Source organism: Leucoraja erinacea, chromosome 40, assembly GCF_028641065.1.
Source record: "Leucoraja erinacea ecotype New England chromosome 40, Leri_hhj_1, whole genome shotgun sequence".
In the NCBI taxonomy this organism is placed as follows: Eukaryota; Metazoa; Chordata; class Chondrichthyes; order Rajiformes; family Rajidae; genus Leucoraja; species Leucoraja erinaceus.
Window position 1 is genome coordinate 7,820,243 of NC_073416.1, and position 23,934 is coordinate 7,844,176.

General features: G+C 43.3%; 2 protein-coding genes and 1 long non-coding RNA gene across 5 annotated transcripts in view; 2 read left to right on the forward strand and 1 right to left on the reverse strand.

The window, feature by feature from the left end:
* Positions 1-2,945, reverse strand: part of LOC129714703 (signal transducer and activator of transcription 5B-like) — a 73,665-nt gene extending 70,720 nt beyond the window's left edge. The window contains exon 1 of one of the 3 annotated variants that reach the window (XM_055664470.1): positions 2,430-2,945. The gene's annotated coding sequence lies outside the window, so the exon portion shown is untranslated. The remainder of the gene's footprint in view (positions 1-2,429) is intronic. The other 2 variants (XM_055664469.1, XM_055664467.1) reach the window with 2 other exon arrangements.
* Positions 2,723-17,603, forward strand: LOC129714704 (uncharacterized). Its single transcript, XR_008726376.1, has 3 exons — positions 2,723-2,840; positions 3,326-3,470; positions 16,374-17,603. It is a non-coding gene; the product is annotated as an uncharacterized LOC129714704 (long non-coding RNA).
* A 5,468-nt stretch (positions 17,604-23,071) lies between these two features.
* Positions 23,072-23,934, forward strand: part of LOC129714675 (glutaminase kidney isoform, mitochondrial-like) — a 39,737-nt gene continuing 38,874 nt past the window's right edge. The window contains exon 1 of the mRNA XM_055664426.1: positions 23,072-23,364. Within this exon, the coding sequence (XP_055520401.1) occupies positions 23,156-23,364 (209 nt within the window). The 5' untranslated portion in view covers positions 23,072-23,155. The remainder of the gene's footprint in view (positions 23,365-23,934) is intronic.

The following is a 23,934-nucleotide window of genomic DNA, read 5'->3' on the forward strand; positions in this document are numbered from 1 at the left end:
ATTTATCCGCAACCAGCCCTACCCACTGCCGGCATCTCAAGGATTTTGAAAGATACCACATATTCTGTCTCCAAAATCCTCTACATTTACTGGTGGGATAAGTAAAATGATCAGTGTACTTGCACAAGCATCCTCTGCAGGCCCTAGTTACACTCAGTCGTTTCCAATGGACAGACCTTCGCTGTTTCGTCCCTCACATCCTTCTAGCCTGACACCAGGCTCCCAAACCAGACACACTCTTCCGAGTACTGTCACTGCAGAAGATCACCAAGTTGACAGAAGATTCAAGGACGTGCTCAATGTTTCCTTATAAAAATGAGTGCCCTCCCCAGCAATTCTTGCAAATCCCTCACCCACGACCAGTCAAAATAGAGAAAGAGCTTTTGGATGGTACTGAGCATTAAGAGCTTATGCATAAATAGCAGACTACCTCACAAATTGCCCATTTCTCCCCTGTCATCTGAGAGGTTATCTATTCTAGAGTTCCAAAATTGGCCTCATCAGTCACCCCAGAACTGAAATAAGTCACTATCGATCCCCAAGAAGAAGCACATACCTCAAACACCATTTTCATGCACTAACTCCATATTCTCTGAGTCTTTACATATCCCCAAACTATTGATTTCCATTTTGAATCCAATTAATGATCCAGCCTCTAAAGCCTTCCAAGGTAGAAAACTGCGAAGATTCACCACTCTCGGACTGAAGCAAGTTCTCCTCATTTCAGTTCAAAAGCACCTAACCTTGTTTTAGATTCCTTCAATACAGAAAACATCCTTCCCCACACCAGTCATATTATGTCCCCAAGGAATCTTATATCTTCAATGAGATCAAGAGAACGGAGTGTTAGTCTACTCAATCTGTTATATAACAGACTTGCCATTGCATGAAGAAGCAAGGAACTGTAGTGTTCAAGAAGGAACTGCAGATGCTGGAAAATCGAAGGTAGACAGAAATGCTGGTGAAACTCAGCGGGTGCAGCGGCATCTATGGAGCGAAGGTAATAGGTAACGTTTCGGGACGAAACCCTTCTTCAGATGCTGGTTTACACAAAAGGACGACGTGCTGGAGTAACTCAGCGGGACAGACAGCATCTCTGGAGAACATGGACTTGGTGACGTTTCAGGTTGGGACCTTTCTTCAGACTGTAGAAACAAGGAACTGCAGATGCTGGTTTACACAAAAGGTCTGAAGAAGGCTCCCAACTCGAAATGTCACTAACCGTGTTCCCCATAGATGCTGCTGCACCCGCTGAGTTTCTCCAGCATTTTCCAGCATCTGCAGTTCCTTCTTGGTTTCTTGGTCCTCCAAAATATTCCAAATGGAATTTAAACTGGAGGTGGTGGAGGGAGTTCCTTCTTAAACACAATTATTAAAATCATTCCATCTGTAATTGAAATGTCTGGATCTGGCATTGCCTTGTAAACTTTGTGCATTGTTTACATGCATGTTAGTATGTCGCAATGGTTGATTAAACGTAATCGAAGCCACACGATTTGACTGATCCGAATCGGTAACCAGTATAATTGGCATTTAACAAAACCAATCCAAATGGACGATTCGCCACATAGGTTGGTTTATAAATTAATGATGATTTTCGATTCGCCGGGCCAGGTATCCATCATTGCCGTCACGCCTATGATCGACATATTTTAACACCGAAATACGATAAAAAAAAACTAACAGATAAACCATATCAGTTGAATCAAAAGAACATTGGACAAAACTAACACACAGTTCCCTTGGTTTAAGATAAACCCTCTAACTTTCTCGGAGTCAAATTTCACAATTGGGTCAGTGTCACATTTTAAAAGTTGTTAGCGACTGTTTCCGGCTGGTAACCTACTGCAACTTGTGATTTTTTTTCGGGGGGGGAGAAGAAAATACAGATGGAGTCGGTGCCAAACGAGGGCAGTCTGTCCGAGTGAACAAGAACTACAAGACGTTCTCTCTGTAAACCCTTCCTCACCATTAAGGGCCGAATGGCCTACTCCTGCACCTAATGTCTATGTTTCTATCACCAACAGGCGAATTAACGACAAATGTTTCAACAAAACAACAAATCACCACCTCAGCCCGAGTGAACCCGGATCCATACGTGATAGGAGTAGAATTAGGCCATTCGGCCCATCAAGTCCACCATTCAATCAAGGCTGATCTATTTCTCTCTCCCCTTTTTTCTCCCCCCTCTCCCCCTTTCTCTCTCCACTTCGCCCCCCACCCTCTCTCCCCTCTCCTTCTCTCTCTCACTCCCTCTATCTCTCCCCCTTTCTCTCTCCCCCATTCTCCTGCCTTCTCCCCATAACCCCTGACACTCGCACTAATCAACAATCTATCCATCTCTGCCTTAATAAACATAGCCAAGAATCTATCTATGTCTGCCTTAAACATACACCCATTGACTGAGAAATCCAGTGTGGCCAACTCACCTCACACCGAAGGAGCGGGTAAATTCTTTTCCATTTAATGCTTGTGTTGACAAACTGTACTCTTGAGGATTTGGATCCTTCTGTAGGGCGTCCGACTGGCTCCTCGAAAACAATCTGTTTTTTTCCTTGCACACCTCGCGATATGTTTGCTATTTTTGAGACTAAAATGCTATCGGCGGGCGGCGGGCGGGCGAGTAAGACTGCAGCCCGGAACTCAAGAGGTTTCCGCCTGTGTGGCGGGTTCCTCCCTGTCACTGGAGTTCCTTTTCACTTTTTTTAAATTGATGATTGGTTGAGGATCCAGCACCAAGCTGCCGTCTTCCAGCACCTCACTCACAGCCAGAGATCTTTGCTCACAGCGCCCACGTGTGCTGGACCCAGTTTGGACATGGTCCCTCGGTTGGCTTCGTTGTAAGTAACCCAGGGCTCGGTGTAATTGTGCCAATTGTCCCCTAGTGTCTGTTTCCGCGCACTGAGTAGCTCTAAACTAAACACACACAGCCACGAATCTCCGTAACTCTCCCAAGACAAAAAGCAAAAGCGGATATTGTGAAATCCAAAGAGAAAACACTGGAAATACGCAGCAGTATTCAGTTCAGTCTGTGGGGAGATGACTTCTGCTCTTAGAACTATGCATCCAGTATTTTTCTATTGGGACAGAGGGTTATTTTCCATCTTCAAAAATAGAAAAAGGGGCTTGCGTCCCTGAGAATAAAAACTGCTGGATGTTGTGGGAAAGTCAACAGACGCTATAATGCCCCTCAAGGAAATACATTATTTCTTTATTTTCACTCGTTCAATCTCAGGTTAACTATTAATGTCTTCCAAATGTCAAGTGGGGTCAGTTGTAAAAGTTGTTTCAATAATAAAAATCTGTGTTTTGATCCATGTTATAGACCGCAGAAGCAGGCCCTTTGGTCCAGTGATTCTTTGCCTTGGCCTTTCAAGTGCTCGTGCAATGTTATGACAGTATCTGTCTCCACCAAGGATTTCCAGATTGCAACCAAAATTGGTGGGAAAAAATCCTCAATATAAAAATGGGTTTGTATATTATTAATTTACTTTTATTATTGATATGGCTTTATATTTTAGACACACCTGAAGATATGACTATATTGTGGCCTTAAACATTGGTCTAGGTTAGAGTGGTTACATGGTTATTTGTGGATATGGGTTAGTCTGAGTTGAGGAGCATCACAAGGTCAACAATAGTCAAGATAGTGCCAAGAGCGGAGATGGAATCAATGGTGCACGTACAAACCTGCTTTGATTTTTCCATTACAAAGAACAGTGGGAATTGGGGTGGTAGCACAGGGCTGAGTGTGGGGTTTCTGAGGAGGATCTGATTGTAGGGGGGTTTGACATTTAGGGGTACAGTATCAACAGGGAAAGAATCATCTAGAAAATGAATACAAGTATTGAAAAATGATTTTCTTTTGCATTCCTCATCATATGGTCTTGCTGAACTTGCCACCTCAAAAGTCATTTTCTGAAATTAATGTAACCAATGATTACATCACCAGCCATCAAATCCGTGGGGAAATCACTTACCGTCTGATAAAGGGTCTGTACCTGAAAGATAACTTATTAATCACCATCTGTGGAGGGAAAGGACCTTTTGAGTTTACAAATACACAGGACTAGATGTTAAAAGTCCAAAGTGGCAAATGTCAATTTACTCCCAATGGTGATGGGAGCTTTCTGCACTCACCCATGCTCCTCCAACGTTGAAATAAGGCTAGGCAGAGAGTGTTATTGTGTTCTGTATTTGTTCCAGCTTTTATGCATTTGCAGATTTTACCTATGCATTTCAGCATCAACGAAAAACCAAGTCTCATTATTAAATCACTTCAATCTGAGACTATTGATAAGCAAATACAATGTTTGAAGTTAGACATAAAAAGTTGGAGTAACTCAGCGGGTCAGGCGGCATCTCTGGAGAAAAAGAAAGGTGACGTTTCAGGTCGAGACCCTTCTTCAGACTGAAGAAGGGTCTCGACCCGAAACGTCACCTACTCCTTCTCTCCAGAGATGCTGCCTGTCCCACTGAGTTACTCCAGCATTTTGTGTCTATCTTCGATTTAAACCAGCACCTGCAGTTCCTTCCTACACAATGTTTGAATTGCTCATTTTCATAAAGGCAAGTTAACTGGCCATACAGCCGAGCAGCTCTCCTCTGCTGGCTATTTGTTTGGTGATGATGCGAGGCATTAATTTTCCAAAAAACAAAAATCAGTGTCTTTCCTGCACAAATGTTACTGACCAACTGGGTTTTACTTGCATTATTTGTTTTTATGTCAGCCCCCAAGCATACTCTGTTTACTTTATAAAACTCATTATAGCTTATGCAAAAATGTCTGGAACTTTTCAAGTGTGTTTGTTCTGTGATGCCCCCTTGTGTTTACCAAAAAGTATATACTGAATGTAATCTTAGTTCTAAATATAGGAAGGAACTGCAGATGCTGGTTTAAACCCAAGATAGACACAAAAAGTTGGAGTAACAGTGGGTCAGACAGCATCTCTGAAGAAAAGGAGTAGGTGATGTTTCGCATTGAAGCCCTTCTTCAGGCTGACCAGAAATATCACCTGTTCCTTTTCTCCAGAAATGCTGTCTGACCCGCTGAGTTACTCCAGCTTTTTGTGTTAATCTTTGTTCTAAATGGTTGACCGAATTGCCTCAAATGGCAAAATGAACATTATATCAGATTCTGTTATGGAATGCACAATATAAATGTTTAGAAATAGTCAAGTGAAAAAAATCCATGTTAAAAGAACACTTTAACTTATATATACAAAATTCATTAAATCATTGATCATTTTTTTTATTGATACTGAATCTGGGAATTAATGTCCCCTAGATCACAGTAGACCTCAAGTCTCCAGCAATTACCTGGGATGTGGGACAAATGAAACAGATAATCATCTGATCTCCGACCAACCCAAATGAATTTGCATAAATTACAAAACCTTTCAAAGTTTTGCTTTGAAAACAAAGCAAGCCGACTGCATTAAGTTATTTTTTACTTGCTGTGCAATCAAACTACATTTGCGTAGCAATGCTGAACATTCTGAATAAGTGTAAAGAACCTTGGCTATTTTCTATCCAGAAAGTAGCATTTATCTCCCATCTAAGTGATATTTTGCTTAACAAATAAATGTGTTGCAACTTCAAAAAGAGAAAGAAAACCATCTTGTTTAGGAAGGAACTGCAGATGCTGGTTTAAACCGAAGATAGACACAAAATGCTGGAGTAACTCAGCGGGACACACAGCATCTCTGGATAGTGGGTCTGAAGAAGGGTCTCAACCCGAAACGTCACCTATTCCTTTTATCCAGAGATGCTGCCTATTATAGAAACATAGAAAATAGGTGCAGGAGTAGGCCATTCGGCCCTTAGCGACATGGTATTTTTAAGGTCTCGTGTAAAAAACGGCACTCCTTGAAAATGCTACGTCTTGACATTGCTCGCTGTAATTGTGTGCTCAAGGATTATCCGATTCCCTGGATTCGAAGTGGATTTGCGCTTGTTTTTCCTCCCACCCCTTCCACATATACTCCTTCCTTTGGCTTCACAATTCACACCGCCTCTATCCTTACTACACACCTTTAGTCTGTTCATCTCTGGCATTTTGTCAACCGTCTGCCTATGAAGCCCCTCCTCGCCTATTACCTGCCCGGGTTTGTCCCATCCCTCCTCTCTTCCAGCTTTCGTCCGCCGCCCCACACAATCAGTCTGACGAAACATTACTACCCGAAATATCTCCTCGCCATGCTCTCCAGAGACGCTGCCTGAGCCACTGAGTTACTGCAGCACTTTCACTCTGTGTCTTTTTTTTTGTAAACCAGCATCTGCATTTCCTTAAGTCTTCGGTTTCCCTGGTGATGGTATGAAAATGCCTTCCTGATCTTTCCAGATCAGACGATCCCTGGCCTCACTAACACATTTGTATCAAAGTGTTTAAGAAGGAACTGCAGATGCTGGAAAATCGAAGGTAGACAAAAAGTGCTGGAGAAACTCAGCGGGTGCAGCAGCATCTATGGAGCGAAGGAAATAGGCAACATAGATACATAGAAAATAGGTGCAGGAGTAGGCCATTCGGCCCTTCGAGGCTGATCATCCAACTCAGTATCCCGTACCTGCCTTCTCTCCATACCCCCTGATCCCTTTAGCCACAAGGGCCACATCTAACTCGCTCTTAAATATAGCCAATGAACTGTGGCCTCAACTACCCTCTGTGGCAGAGAATTACACAGATTCACCACTCTCTGTGTGAAAAATTTTTTTCTCATCTCGGTCCTAAAAGATTTCCCCCTTATCCTTGAACTGTGACCCCTTGTTCTGGACTTCCCCAACATTGGGAACAATCTTCCTGCATCTAGCCTGTCCAACCCCTTAAGAATTTTGTACGTTTCTATAAGATCCCCCCTCAATCTTCTAAATTCTAGCGAGTACAAGCCGAGTCTATCCAGTCTTTATTCATATGAAAGTCCTGCCATCCCAGGAATCAGTCTGGTGAACCTTCTCTGTACTCCCTCTATCCCGCTGAGTTACTACAGCATTTTGTGTCTGAGCAAACCATCTTGTTGCTTTGAGATTCTCTCTCAGCAATAAGGATTTGAGTTTAAAGTGAACAACCATCTCACATAAATAAATAGATAGATATAAAAATATTAACTTAAAACTTGACTGGACTTCCTATACGCCTTATCATCCTTCAGTCCCATTATCCTACCCAATACTATCTCTCGCCTAATGAAAATTTATTTCAGTTTCTCTATCCCCCTTAGATCCTCTGTCCTCCAGTACTTCTGGGAGATTGTTTGTGTCTTCCTTAGTGAAGACAGATCCAAAGTACCTGTTCAACTCTTCTGCCATTTCCTTGTTCCCCATAATAATTTCACCCGTGTCTGCCTTCAAGGGACCCACATTTGACTTTGCTATTCTTTTTCTCTTAACATACCTAAAGAAGCTTTTACTATCCTTCTTTATATTCCTGGCCAGCTTCACCTCGTACTTCATCTTTTCAGCCCATATTGCCTGTTTTGTTTCCTTCTGTTGTCCTATGAAAGTTTCCCAATCCTCTGGCTTCCGGCTACTCTTTGCTGTGTTATACATCTTTTCTTTTAGTTTTATTCTATCCCTAACTTCTCTTGTCAGCCACGGTTGCCTCCTACTCCCCTTAGAATCTTTCTTCCTTTTTGGAATGAAAAATCCTGATCTTCCGGATTATGCCCAGAAATTCCTGCCATTGCTGTTCCACCGTCATTCCTGCTAGGATCCCTTTCCAGTCTACCTTGGGCAGCTCCTCTCTCATGCCTTCATAGTCCCCTTTGTTCAACTGCATCACTGCCACTTCCGATATAACGTTCTCATTCACAAATTGCAAATGAAAACTAATCATATTATGATCACTACCTCCAAGTGGCTCCTTCACCTCGAGTTCTCTTATCATATCTGGTTCATTGGACAACACTAAATCCAGAATTGCCTTTTCTCTGGTCGGCTCCATTACAAGCTGCTGGAAGAATCCATCTCGGAGGCATTCTACAAACTCTCTTTCTTGGGGTCCTGAACCAACCTGATTTTCCCAGTCTACCTGCATATTGAAATCCCCCATCACCACAGGGGCATTACCTTTGTTACATGCCAGTTTTAACTCCTGCTGCAACTTACACCCTACATCCGGGCTACTATTTGGGGTCTGTAAATAACACCAATTTGTGTCTTGCCTTTATTATTCCTCAACTCAATCCACAGTGACTCTACCTCGTCAGTCCCTATGTCTTCCCTCGCAAGGGACTGAATTCCATCCCTCACCAGCAGAGCTAATCCCCCCTTCCTCTGCCAACCTGCCTGTCCTTCTATAGGATGTATAACCCTGAATATTGTTCCCAGGCCCGATCCTCCTGTAGCCACATGTATTGTCTTTCTGCTGACTGGATAGTACGCAACAAAAGCTTTTCACTGTACCTCTGTACCTGAACTGAAACTGAGATGGGGAGAAGGACAGGGGCAGGGATGCAGGGTATTAGGTCCACAAATTCTAAAAACATAGAAAGATACAAATCCATTTAATTATTGAATGCCAGAAAGTCATTTGCACTTTATATTTTATCTTTACAGAGGGTGGTATAAATGGTTAATTTAGCATCCATATTCCAAACTTGGTGTTTTATATGTAGAAGACGTGCTTTCGGAAGGTAAAGTGAGCTTTAGTTGTAACTAACATCATATCATTCATCAATCTATGCTTTGACTGTCTATGTCTGAAATACTTTCATATTGATGGTGGAAATATCACTGCAATAAGCGGGCCAAACACTACAAATACCTGCCTCTTTACAAGCCAAAATATAACCCATTTGACTAAATTGGTGGATCAACAACGTTTTGCCTGGAGAGCAGCAGGAATCACATCGGGGAGCTGTGAGAGATAGTCTCACAGAACTCCTGCTGGAGAGAGAAGAACTTCTTCAAAGTAGGCTTACTGAAGAGATTTCACAGCAGAGCGGTAAAATAGAGACAAAAGAGACTGCAGATGCCAGTGTATTGAGCAAAAAACCCCCAAAGTACTGTGGTAACTCAGCAGATCAGCCAGCATCTGTGGAGGGAAATGGACAGACATCGTTTAAGGTTGGGGCCTTCTTCAGACTGACTTTAGAGAGTTGGAAATAGACAGAAGATAGATACAAAAAGCTGGAGTAACTCAGCAGGACGGGCAGCATCTCTGGAGAGAAGGAGTGGGTGACGTTTCGGGTCGGGACCCTTCTTCACTCTGGAGAATCTACAGAAGTGGAACTGGGCGGTTTTTAGTGATGGTTTGAGCCAGTGACCTAAAACTCAAGGTTGAATATGACCTCAAGATTCAGATAGTCTTGTTCACAAATCAAGACTATCAGTCAGGCAGTTTATTGGAAAATGGTTCAAATCTTGTCCAGCTTGAGGCAAGGCGCTTTAGAAAAAAAGAGCAGAGTTTCAGAGGAAAAAAAAGCAGGTTGTTTCAGCAGCCGACGGTGTACAATAGGTTTGTTATGTGTGAGTGACAGACTAAGAGCTAATGAACACAGACTGGGCGGGATCAACTACACCCTTGACGGGTCATTTCTCAGAAAGTTGAGACTTATTTACTGTAACGTTGCAAATATTTCCGGGACTTCCCAGAAAAGTAACCACGGACAAAAGGTGGAAGATGTGAATGTACTGATTATTGCAGATGCGCAAAACAACACCAGTTGTAGTAAGTGGCACATCGCAACTTTAAACAAATACAACTTTTGCTCATCATCCATGCAAAAAATAAATGTGGCTGGTGACCTTCGACACCTTGATCCATGATTAGTATGGCTGTCAACTTAAATGTCACAGAATATTTAAGAATTGCAAACTTATGGAAATGTTTTACTCAGTTTTAAATCATAGGCAAAGAAAAGAAAACTATATTAGTGAAACTCTCTCTGAGAATTGACAATCGTGTGACTATCATAGTTCAATGGAACTGTCTACGTCCAATATCATCTGCTAATCTCTGTTCCTGCCTCGATCCCAATTCCAATCGCCTGCCTTGGTTCTGTAACTTAGCAAAGGAATTTTATGAGATTAGTTGAGTTTATTGTCACGTGTACCGAGGTACAGTGAAAAGCCTTTGTTGTGTGCTATCCAGTCAGCAGAAATACTACACATGATTACAATCGAGCGATTTACAGTGTATAGATAAATGATAACGTTTAGTGCAAGGTAAAGCCAGCAAAGTCCAATCAAGGATAGTCCAAGGGCCATCAAAGAGGTATATAGTGGTTCAGCACTGCTCTCTGGTTGTGGTAGGATGATTTCCTGATAACAGCTTAAGGATCAATGTAGAATTAGTGTAAATGGGTACTTGATGGTCTGTTTGGACTCAGTGGGCATTCTAGCTCTTTTACTCCAAAGTTCAACTGACTTCTTGTCACATATGGATTAATACTGGAGCATCCACGATGCTGAGAAAGTCGTGGACAGCATGTACAGTGCGTTGGTCATACTGCAGGTAACCTGTAAGAGGACAGAAAGGGAACGGGTGGCCAATAGCCAGCAAAGCAGTAGGCAGGTAGTGCAGGAGTCCCCTGCGGTCATCTCCCTCCTAAACAGGTATACCCTTTTGGATACTGTTGAGGGAGATGGCTCATCAGGGGAATGCAGCAGCAGCCAAGGCAACATGGCACCATGGGTGGCTCTGCGGCACATGAGGGGGGGAAAAAGAGTGGAAGGGCAATAGTAATAGGGGATTCAATTGTCAGGAGAGTAGATAAGCGTTTCTGCGGCCGCAAACGAGACTCCAGGATGGTATGTTGCCTCCCTGGTGCAAGGGTCAGGGATGTCACTGAACGGCTGCAGAACATTCTGAGGGGGAAGGTGAACAGCCAGTTGTCGTGGTGCATATTGGCACCAACGATATAGGTAAAAAAAGATATGAGGTCCTACAGGATGAATTTAGGGAGCTGGGAGATCAACTTAAAAGTAGGACCTCAAAGGTAATAATCTCTGGATTACTACCAGTACCACGGGCCAGTCAGAATAGAAATAGGAGGATATTGCAGATGAATACGTGGCTTGAAAAATGGTGCAAGGGGGAGGGATTCAAATTTTTAGGGCATTGGAACCAGTTCTGGGGGAGGTGGGACCAGGACAAACAGGACGGTCTGCACCTGGGCTGGAAGGGAACCAATGTCCTTGGGGGAGTGTTTGCTAGTGCTGTCGGGGAGGATTTAAACTAATGTGGCAGGGGGATGGGTACAAGAGCAGAGAGGCAGGGTGGTGTAAAATGAGGGTAGAAGCAATAGGTAGCAAGGTGAAAAGTAAAAGTGTCAGGCAGACAAAACCAGGGCAAAAATCAAAAAGGGCCACTTTTCAACATAATTGTATAAGGGGTAAGAGCGTTGTAAAGACAAGCCTGAAGGCTTTGTGCCTCAATGCAAGGAGCACTCGTAATAAGGTGAATGAGTTGAATGTGCAGATAGCCATTAATGATTATGATATAGTTGGGATCACGGAGACATGGCTCCAGGGTGACCAAGGCTGGGAGCTGAACATCCAGGGATATTCAATATTCAGGAGGGATAGACAGAAAGGAAAAGGAGGTGGGGTAGCGTTGCTGGTTAGAGAGGAGATTAACGCAATGGAAAGGAAGGACATTAGTTTGGAGGATGTGGAATCGGTATGGGTAGAGCTGCGAAACACTAAGGGGCAGAAAACGCTGGTGGGTGTTGTGTACAGGCCACCTAACAGTAGTAGTGAAGTTGGAGATGGTATCAAACAGGAAATTAGAAATGCGTGCGACAAAGGCAAAACAGTTATAATGGGTGACTTCAATCTACATATAGATTGGGTGAATCAAATTGGCAGGGGTGCTGAGGAAGAGGATTTCTTGGAATGTATGCGGGATAGTTATCTAAATCAACATGTAGAGGAACCAACGAGAGAGCAGGCTATTTTAGACTGGGTATTGAGTAATGAGGAAGGGTTAGTTAGCAGTCTTGTTGTACGTGCCCTCTTGGGCAAGAGTGACCATAATATGGTTGAGTTCTTCATTAGGATGGTGAGTGACATTGTTAATTCAGAAACAATGGTTCTGAACTTAAAGAAAGGTAACTTTGAGGGTATGAGACGTGAATTGGCCAAGATTGACTGGCAATTAATTCTAAATGGGTTGACGGTGGATATGCAATGGAAGACATTTAAAGACTGCATGGATGAACTACAAAAATTGTTCATCCCAGTTTGGCAAAAGAATAAATCGGGGAAGGTAGTGCATCCGTGGATAACAAGGGAAATCAGGGATAGTATCAAAGCGAAGGATGATGCGTACAAATTAGCCAGAAAAAGCAGCTTACCAGAGGACTGGGAGAAATTCAGAGACCAGCAGAGGAGGACAAAGGACTTAATTAGGAAAGGAAAAATAGATTATGAAATAAAACTGGCAGGGAACATAAAAACTGACTGCAAAAGTTTTTATAGATATGTGAAAAGAAAGAGATTAGTTAAAACAAATGTAGGTCCCTTGCAGTCAGAAACAGGTGAGTTGATCATGGGGAACAAGGATATGGCGGACCAATTGAATAACTACTTTGGTTCCGTCTTCACTAAGGAAGACATATATAATCTGCCGGAAATAGCAGGGGACCGCGGGTCAAAGGAGATGGAGGAACTGAGTGAAATCCAGGTTAGTCGGGAAGTGGTGTTGGGTAAATTGAATGGATTAAAGGCCGGTAAATCCCCAGGGCCAGATAGGCTGCATCCCAGAGTACTTAAGGAAGTAGCTCCAGAAATAGTGGATGCATTAGTAATAATCTTTCAAAACTCTTTCGATTCTGGAGTAGTTCCTGAGGATTGGTGGATAGCAAATGTAACCCCACTTTTTAAGAAGGGAGGGAGAGAGAAAACGGGGAATTACAGACCAGTTAGTCTAACATCAGTAGTGGGGAAACTGCTAGAGTCAGTTATTAAAGATGGGATAGCAGCACATTTGGAAAGTGGTGAAATCATTGGACAAAGTCAGCATGGATTTACGAAAGGTAAATCATGTCTGACGAATCTTATAGAATTTTTCGAGGATGTAACTAGTAGCGTGGATAGGGGAGAACCAGTGGATGTGGTGTATCTGGACTTCCGGAAGGCTTTCGACAAGGTCCCACATAAGAGATTAGTATACAAACTTAAAGCACACGGTATTGGGGGTTCAGTATTGATGTGGATAGAGAACTGGCTGGCAAACAGGAAGCAAAGAGTAGGAGTAAACGGGTCCTTTTCACAATGGCGGGCAGTGACTAGTAGGGTACCGCAAGGCTCAGTGCTGGGACCCCAGCTATTTACAATTTCTATTAATGATCTGGATGAGGGAATTGAAGGCAATATCTCCAAGTTTGCGGATGACACGAAGCTGGGGGGCAGTGTTAGCTGTGAGGAGGATGCTAGGAGACTGCAGGGTGACTTGGATAGGCTGGGTGAGTGGGCAAATGTTTGGCAGATGCAGTATAATGTGGATAAATGTGAGGTTATCCATTTTGGTGGCAAAAACAGGAAAGCAGACTATTATCTAAATGGTGGCCGATTAGGAAAAGGGGAGATGCAGCGAGACCTGGGTGTCATGGTACACCAGTCATTGAAAGTAGGCATGCAGGTGCAGTAGGCAGTGAAGAAATCGAATGGTATGTTAGCTTTCATAGCAAAAGGATTTGAGTATAGGAGTAGGGAGTTTGTACTGCAGTTGTACCGGGTCTTGGTGAGACCACACCTGGAGTATTGCGTACAGTTTTGCTCTCCAAATCTGAGGAAGGACATTATTGCCATAGAGGGAGTGCAGAGAAGGTTCACCAGACTGATTCCTGGGATGTCAGGAGTGTCTTATGAAGAAAGACTGGATAGACTTGGTTTATACTCTCTAGAATTTAGGAGATTGAGAGGGGATCTTATAGAAACTTACAAAATTCTTAAGGGGTTGGACAGGCTAGATGCAGGAAGATTGTTCCCGATGTTGGGGAAGTCCAGGACAAGGGGTCACAGCTTAAGGACAAGGGGGGAAATCCTTTTAAAACCGAGATGAGAAAAACTTTTTTCACACAGAGAGTGGTGAATCTCAGGAACTCTCTGCCACAGAGGGTAGTTGAGGCCAGTTCATTGGTTATATTTAAGAGGGAGTTAGATGTGGCCCTTGTGGCTAAGGGGATCAGAGGGTATGGAGAGAAGGCATGTACGGGATACTGAGTTGGATGATCAGCCATGATCATATTGAATGGAGGTGCAGGCTCGAAGGGCCGAATGGCCTACTCCTGCACCCAATTTCTATGTCTCTATATGAATCTGGACAGTTTCAGCTATGTCACAGAAGGAATTTGTTTTTGTTTTTTTAATTAATAGTTTTTTATTGGAGGGAAAAAATAAAATAAAAAGATTCACAGTACATCTAACGTATGGCATTACATTTTTCTTCCATTTTGTTTTTTAGAAATAATAATAATAATAATATAAACAAAATAACTCTAACCCACCCTCCCTAAACACGCCTTGTCAGCTTATTTTTTTCACAATCCAAATATATCACAAAATCAAATGCACTTTTTACCAATAATAAAGTAACAAAACAGAATAAAGGCGGATCCCCACTTACTGTCAAGTGCCCTCAGTCAATAGGTAGTTCCTTTAGACCCTCAAAGTATGATAAAAAGGGTTCCCATTTCAAATAAAACTTTTTCACAGACCCCCTCAATGTGAATTTAATCTTTTCTAACTTTAAAAAAAACATGACGTCTTCCAGCCAAGCAGCGGCAGATGGAGCAGTGGTAGATTTCCAGACCAGCAAGATTCTCCTACGGGCCAAAAGTAATGTAAATGTAATGATATCAGACTGGGTTTTATTTAAACCCAAGGTTTTATCTGTTACACCAAATACAGCTACAAGCGGGCAAGGTCTCACTGTCATCCCAAGGACTTCACTGATGGTTTTAAAAACCGCTGCCCAGTAGTTAGCAAGTTTGGGGCAAGACCAGAATGCATGAGCTAGATTGGCTGGAGAGAACGAGCACCTGTCACAGCCAGCGTCCGTCCCTGGATATATGTTAGCAAGCCTGGCTTTGCTTAAATGAACCCTGTGTAAAACTTTAAATTGTATGAGCCCCAATCTAGCACATGATGACGAGGAGTGGACTTTTTTCAGCGCTTCTGTCCAGCATTCCTCAGACAGATCCATACAAAGGTCATCCTCCCACCTAGCTTTAACTTTGTTCAGGTTTTGATCTCCTAAATACATCGATTGAGAATATACTGCAGAGATCAGTCCTTTATTTGCAAAGGTAAGAGTGAGTTTATCCAACACTGTGACAGGAGGGAGATCAGGAAAAGAAGGAAATGTTTTCATGACAAAGTGGCGAACCTGAAGATATTTAAAGAAATGATTATGTGGGAGGCCATGTTTTTTGTGTAGGTAGTCGAAACTATCAAATATGTTATTAGTGTATAAATCCTTAATGGACACAGAAGGAATTTTAAATGACAGCCTCCTCGGATCTTCTGAGAATTCCAAAGCGTCATCATTCTCCGAAATAATAAATTCCTTATCTATTTTAAATGGCTAATCCCTCGTTCTGAAACAAATTCCCCGAGTTTGAGATATCTCCCATGAAAGGAAAAGTCCTCTCAGCACGCAGGTGTGAAGTGCATCACAGACGCAGAGGGCGACATTTTAAGTTTTGTATTAATGTTACAAAATAAAAATATAATGAAATATTTTTAAAAAACACTCAAACTAGGGGCCTGGGCATAAAAGGGAAATCAAAGGTAAAGGATAAAACAGTAGACAGGCAGCATCTCTGAACAGAAGGAATGGGTGACATTTCGGGTTGAGACCCTTCTTCAGTCAGGGTCAAGTCTACTCTGCCAATCAATCATGGCTCATCTATCTCTCCCTCCTAACCTCATTCTCCTGCCTTCCCCTCCATGACTTCTGACACCAGTACTAACCAAAGATCCTATAGCGGAGCAAGATAGATCACTCCTGCTAAATGCAATGGGCTGATGTGTAGTACACAACGGAGCAGAACGTGGGCCTTTTTTTCATCCATTTCAGTAACCCGACCCGACCCGACCCACAGTGTAATCAACGTTGCAGGGGAACAGTTTGTGTTAATAAATTAAAATTCTGAAAATTAGAAGAATTTTAGCAAAGAACTTTTATTTTTACGAGGATGTTTCCGTAACCGGCTTCCGTCTCCACACTATTATCCTACGGGATTTTTGGTGCGGAGACGGAAGCCGGTTACGGAAATGGGGCCTTAAATTACCCATGAATCTACCTATGACCGTACTACATCTTTTTCGTCGAGTGGCCCATCTTGCCAATGCTCGCTATAGGATCTTTGGTACTAACCAAGAAAATATCTATCTCTGCCTTAAAAAATATCGATTGTTCTCCCCAGATCCATTCCGTGAGGGTGTCGAATGTCATGTGGGGACCTTCTGAAGTTCAGCTGGAAGGGCACCAATTGCCTGGTCTCTCCACGGATATTGACACAGTTGACCAGCGCCCCCACAAATTTGAGACGCAAGTCCTTGGGTGATGCGCAGATTGACCATGGAATTCTTCAGTGTTTTTACAATGCCGTGGACAGCTGATTGATACAGGGCAGAAACACACATTTGCCCCACTGTCCACGTTGACCACCCCGTACACATCTATACTATTCCCTATTCACTGTGAGTCAGTGGGGGCGTTGCAAGCCGGCGCCCTGTCAGCAGCATGTCCGTTTTTTTCAATTTTTTTTTTGTTTTTTTAGTATGTTTTAAAGTATGTTTTTTGTGTTTCTATGTGTGTGTTTGGTGTGGGGGGGGTAAGGGGGAAACCATTTTGGTCGTCTCCTCCATGGAGAGGCGACTTTTTCCAGGTCGCCTCCCCCGTGGCCTAACAACGAGGATCGGGCGGCCTTTCCCGGAGACGCGCCCGGGGATTCAGCAGCGGGCGCAGTGTGGACTCTTGGCGTGGAGCGGGCAAGCCCTCGCTGGGGCTCGCCGGAGGGGAGCGCTCCGTTTCGCTGGCCCACGGCAGCCAGCAGCCTGAGCTCCAGCTGGCGCAGCGTCTACAGCCCAGGATCCCTCGTGGGGGACCCGGGAGAAGAAGGAGCTTCCACCGCTGGCCCACGGCCAACTTCTACCGCGGACCCGGCGTGGACTTACCATCACCCCTGGAGGGGAGCTTCGACCGCCGGCCCTGCGGTCTGCGGTGCTTCTGGCTGCGGCGGGAACTTTAAATCGTCGACCACCGGCCTGCGGCCTACACCATCCTGAAGCCGCGGTCTCCGGTGGGGAAGAGCCGACTATGGGCTGGCTCTGGACTCTGGCCCCGACCACGGGGGAAATGGAGGAGGACTGGACAATTTTTGTGCCTTCCACCACAGTGATGAATGCTGTGGTGGATGTTTGTGTTCAATTTTTATTGTGTATTGTGTGTTCTTTCTCATTGTATCGCTGCTGACATATTCATTTCACTTGCACTTTATGTGCAATGTGACGAATAAACCCGTATTGTATTGTATTGTATCCTAGGGAGTAACCTCTTGCAAGTTCTCAGTGACGACCAAGTGACTGGGGAATTATCTATCTTGTGGTGTACGGCAGACATCTAACTTTAGAATATCAAACACGTGAGATATTATAGGTAGACAAAATTGCTGGAGAAATTCGGCAGGTGCGGCAGCATCTATGGAGCGAAGGAAATAGGCAACGTTTCGGGACGAAACGTTGCCTATTTCCTTCGCTCCATAGATGCTGCCGCACCCGCTGAGTTTCTCCAGCAATTTTGTCTACCTTCGATTTTCCAGCATCTGCAGTTCCTTCTTAAACACTTGAGATATTATCCTTCTTTACAGGGTGTATTCCAGCCCCTTCTATGCCCACTGGTTCTGGAAAGCCCCCAACCAGCCATCAGATACCCTCTCCAGGGTGGTTTATGCTGCCCCATACCGAGATCTAGCACAATATCTACCCATTATTTCTCTTTCTTTTTTGAGCGCTTTACGATGTATCTAACCCATCCTCTACAAGCCCTGCTTCCAAGATGGCGTCCAACCTAGGTGGCTATTAGCGTGTTAGTCACAGAAGCAGATCTACAAACTCATATTACAATCGCTCCACACTCTTAAATCTCAACTCCTACAGTAACAATACTTACTTTAACTATGATGATCTTAAATTCCTCTCAGATCTGTACACTGTAAATGACTCTATTGTAATCGTGTATTGTATTTCTGCTGACTGGATAGCATGCAACAAAAGCTTTTCACTGTACCTCAGTACACGTGACAATAAACTAAACTGAACTGTAGAAAGTTTCTTAGGAATGTTACTCCCTGTCACCAATGTAATCTATTGTTGTGAAACAAGTTGTTTGCTTTATTTTGAGATATACAGAAACACCGAAGAAGAACTAAATCTCCAATTCAAAATGTAATTCCCTGAAACCTTCTTGTTCAAAGTTGGTTTTGCATGTGCTCTCCACCAGAGGGCAGTGATCTGTACAAGTCCTCGCATTTCAATATGCACAGTGTAGGAAAGAACCACAGATGCTGGTTTAAATCGAAGGGAGACACAAACGCTGGAGTAACTCGGAGGGACAGGCAGCATCTCTGGAGAGAAGGAATTTCAATAAGTACATTGTGACCAAAAGTCAATAGGTTTAATACAAATATAATTTATTATTATTTGCTTCCAGAACCTGGTACAATTTTGGTTTCCACAAGGGTGTGATAGTGTCAGAGAGGACGCAAAGATTTCTATTGTTGTTGGGGTTGGAGAAATTTAGATATGAGCAGAAACCGACCAGGTGTTTCCTTTGGAACAAAAAAAAAGCCTTGTGAGAAATTTAATGAAGGTTCCCTTGGCAGACGGGCACACAACTAGATTTAAGTTAAGTTATAGAAGCATTAGAATGGAGCTGAAGAAAATCAGTTTCTCTCAACGAGAAGTGAGAGTTTGGAACTAAATGGCTGGAAGAGTGAGAGAGGCAAAAATCCTCACTGCATTTAAACAATACCCTTCCTCAGGCTTCAAAAGTGTAGCCATTCCACTCAGAGAGCCTATTCTTCTATCACAGTCTATCACAGTGGGACTTTCACCTATCCAGAGCATTTATTGACTTGTGCCATTTGCGTGCTTGTCTGAGTGTGATTCCATACTGCTGGCTTACCAGAGTTTTCTTGTGGGTGATGTATTTGAGAGAGAGTTAGATTTAGCTCTTAGGGCTAACAGAATCAAGGGATATGGGGAGAAAGCAGGAACACGGGACTAATTTTGGATGATCAGCCATGATCATATTGTTGATTGTATGAAGGCTTGAAATGGGGCGTCGACAGCAGTAACGCCCCGGCAGTGGTGAAGCCTCGTGGCGATGGGGCCTCAGTGTGGTGAAGCCTCGTGGCGATGGGGCCTCAGTGTGGTGAAGCCTTGCGGCGATGGGGCCTCAGCGTGGTGAAGCCTCGTGGCGATGGGGCCTCAGTGTGGTGAAGCCTTGTGGCGATGGGGCCTCAGCGTGGTGAAGCCTTGTGGCGATGGGGCCTCAGCGTGGTGAAGCCTCGTGGCGATGGGGACTCAGTGTGGTGAAGGGAGGGGGGGAAACAAAAGGGGGAGTCGGCGTACTTTGTAACTTTGTCAGTGCCATAGGTGGCCACTATTTGTATACATTGTGTATGCAAACAAATAATCTCACTGTGCCCAGTCACTTGTGACAATAAAGTATTCCTATTCCTAAAATAAAAATAATGATAGCATTTATACAGATTTAAGATGTGAGTAATGACAAAATGTAAGGTCGTCAATGTCTACCACTGAGCAGTCTGGTCTTCAGTGGCAGCGGCGCTGTAGATCTGCCACTGCCTGTGAGGTGGGCAATTCTGGAGGCTGTGGGGGGGGGCTGGGGGGGGGGGGGGGGGGGGGGGGGGGTTTAAAATGCAGGTTTGTATTGATAGTCGGAGAGGGATTTCCTCGGGCTGCTAGCTGATGAAGAAAAATTGTTCGCGCTTCCGTTTGAGGGTTTAAAAAAAAAAAATTTGCTGGAAGTTTGCGTCGCTAGATTAAATAAAAACACGACTAAAAACGCCTTCAACGCCAATATCAGGACAAAACAAAAGGTATGTCGTTTATTTAACATATTATTTTGCTTTATGGTGTGGCTTTATTTTAATATTATGATGCGAAATATTTTATTCAGGCCCACTTACAAATCGGCCATGTCTTGCCTGCCGATATGGGCTTAAATTTACGGCAATAGCAACATTCCAATCGATCCAATCTCTGGAACTCTCTGCCACAGAGGGTAGTTGAGGCCAGTTCATTGGCTATATTTAAGAGGGAGTTAGATGTGGCCCTTGTGGCTAAGGGGATCAGGGGGTATGGAGAGAAGGCAGGTACGGGATACTGAGTTGGATGATCAGCCATGATCATATTGAATGGCGGTGCAGGCTCGAAGGGCCGAATGGCCTACTCCTGCACCTAATTTCTATGTTTCTATGATCACATTCCAGAACATCCACTCTCAAGATAATCAAATTCATTATTTTTTTGCACAATCATGTCATAAGAGCATCTAAATCATCTATATTTTGTGTTATTGTCTATCCATGATCAATATTTTCACACTAAATATCCAGAGTACAGTTTTAGTCAGATTTATTGTGCAAAAAAATAATGATTTTGATTATCTTGAGAGTGAATGTTTGGATTAATTTATGGGAATTAAACAGCAAATCGCTGTTAATTATGGGAATTAAACATTTTAAACAGATGTCTCCGAAGAAGAAATGCAAAATTGTCAATTCAAATGCCCAGCAAAAGAGACTGATTTAGACAGCAATCGCAGAGATTTTCCGAATTTGGATTACTCCAAATGTGATGATCTACAGGACATTCTTGATGGGAAAGTAGTGGACAGAAAGGCATGTCATGCGTGGTTTGAAGAGCAACAACTTGTCGTCTATAATGCCAAAAATAAAAAGTTGTGGAGAAACAGGGTGTACAGAGTTGCTTATTGGTTACAATCTGAGGAGTATGATGATGCTACTGATTATGATATGCCAATGTACCAGCTAGCAACTGATCTTCTCCATAAAGACTTATTGCTAGAAATTGTAATTTATTTACCTATCTGTTACGGACTTACAGCATATAATACAATAATATTAAAGTTCTGATCTTGAGAATATCACATTTTTGAATTTTCATGGCAGTCTGGGTGTTTATTACTATTTCCGTCACAACGGTCAATTTTGTAATTAGCTACAATTAGGTAATGAACTAATTATATGCTTTAATTTCAGGTCATCCAAGTAAGATGTTTTATATTTGTTTCAGAATGCTTCAATCTATAATAACTGAAAATTTCATTCAGTTCTCTTAATATTTAAGAAAGTTATGGGCTTTTGCCTGTCCTCGATCACAGCTTTTGTGTGAAGTCAATGGAAAAGCAATAGGGAACAAGATGCTAATAACCTTTTTAATACTGAAGATATGAATGTGAATTAGGTGTCAAATTAAAGTTCTTTTTATGCATTATCTGATGGGATAAATTGCAGACTTGATTTTTTAAATCTCACAATGTTGTAACATTCCTAGTCAATGTCTAGCACTGAGCAGTTTGGTCTTCAGTGGAACAGGAAAATCACTGTTTGTTCATGGCTTAGAGGACGAGTACAGTCCCAGTGTTCAGCCTTTGTGCCTGTGCTTAGTTTTGAAACTCTTCCCACAGTTAGATAGCCTTTCTACAATACTGTCAAATCTCACAAAAGTCCACCTGGGTCAAGTAAATGAATGACTTAATAATGTGTTTTTTTTAATGTTGGCGGAGGGATTGATTTTATAACCCGAAGCCATCATTACCTGTATGGGAAGCATTGGTCACTCTCTCTGGAGCTCAAGGTTGTCATTGTACTCGCATCTTCTGGTACTAGTGCAGATGACAATAAACTAGACAGACACAAAGTGCTGGAGTAACTCAGCGGGACAGGCAGCATCTCTGGAGGGAAGGAATGGGTGATGTTTCAGGTCGAGTCCCTTCTTCAGACTTCGGAGATGCAAATGCATGAAAGACATGCAAAAAAGTAACGATGATAGAGGAAACAGGCCATTGTTAGATGTTTGCTAGGTGAGAACGAGAAGCTGGTGCGACTTGGGTGGGGGAAGGATGGAGAGAGAGGGAACGGAGGTAGAGTTCGGGGATAGGGCCAGTGTACGCCTGGAACAGGCATTGTTCAACGTACCCGACAAAGAGGCAGGCATAGCTGGGGTCCATGCGATTGCCTTTGATTTGGAGGACGTGGGGGGGGGGGGGGGAGTCGAAGAAGAAGTTGAATAGGAGAAGGGGAATAAACTAGATTTAACTTCAAGATTCAATAGAGTTTATTGTCATGTGTCCCAGATAGGACAATGAAATTCTTGCTTTGCTTCAGCACAACAGAACATAGTCGGCATAAATAAATATAGAACAGATCAGTGTGTCCATATACCATTGTATACATATATACACACATGAATAAATAAGACAGATATGGTGCAGGTAAACAGATAATGGGCTATTAATGTTCAGAGTTTTGTTTCTGTTGAGTTCAATACCCTGATGGCTGTGGGGAAGAAGCTGTTTCTGAACCTGAACGTTGCAGTCTTCAGGCTCCTGTACCTTCTACCTGAAGGTAGCAGGGAGATGAGTGTGTGGTCGGGTTGGTGAGGGTCCTTGATGATGCTGCCAGCCTTTTTGAGGCAGTGCCTGCGATAAATCCCCTCGATGGTGGGGAGGTCAGAGCCGATGATGGACTGGGCAGTGTTTACTACTTTGAACTTGAGTTCAAGTGTACGGCAATTTTAATTCCAGTGGAGCATCAGAAGGTCGTGCATGACACATATCTGCTCCAGTGCCTCTTACTCAATTACCAATGGCAGGTGCCCGCATTGCCTGTAACCCAGCTGCCCGGTCTAACGTGTGGCCTGTCAGCCAAACAAGCTGGTGCTCCGCCTTCTGTGCTACTGTGCACTTGGTTGGATGACGCCTTGTCAAAATAGGGTATCACCCCACCCACTTTAGTAAAGTTTGCCGGCGTGGGTTCATAGATGACAGAGACGCCAAAGTAACTCACAATCCAGCTTAGTAAAGGAACACGATATTTAGAAGTTAACCAGACTCGCCAGCAAGAAGCAAGGGGTAGAGGACATTTGATCAGGGATGCACCGTTTAAGGTCACTGCCCGCGGGGGTCTATCGCCCGAGAGCTGTCAGTGCTTCTGGCAAAGACAACAGCTTGATCCAGAGGCTGTGGAAGTGGCAATATCCCCCTGGGTCGCGGGCAGTGAGCGGTGCCAATGGGTTTGACAGAAGCCCTCTCCTCAACCATCCCACACCCGGGATTAAAAGCGGCGATCCACAGAGAGAACCGTGAGTAAACAACCCCCGAGCTCCTACACGTTCATATTCACACCGCGAGTGGACATTGACTCCACACCGAGTACATTTCTACTTTCTTGGCAGGTCTCACAGTCATACTATTCCGTTCATTTTCATTCATTTCCCATTTGTAATCAGAACGCATTTGACTTGATGAACGCTCTTCCAAAGGAGTGAAATACTACAGTTCACATTCATGTTTTACACATTCATTTCGGTGAATTGATTTAAAAAGGATCATGAACGAATCACACACCTGGCTACAGGTCAGGAGTGAACCAGCGGGGAACTTGTTTATTGTCATAGATAACGTTATTCGCGGGATATTATCAACAGAATTGTATTCAGACGGTGTGATGGAAATTATCCCGCTGGGAAAATAAAAATAATTAAGCACTTGGGGGGTTGTTTTCCGCATCATTTAATATGCAGTTCGCAGCGTTTGAATTTCCAATAGTAACATGTTTATGGCTGCAGGAGTCAGTACTTTAGAAGCTGTCCTAAGGAATCACATGTATAAATTCATTTGCAGGATAAATGGCTAAAAATGTGATTATTGTG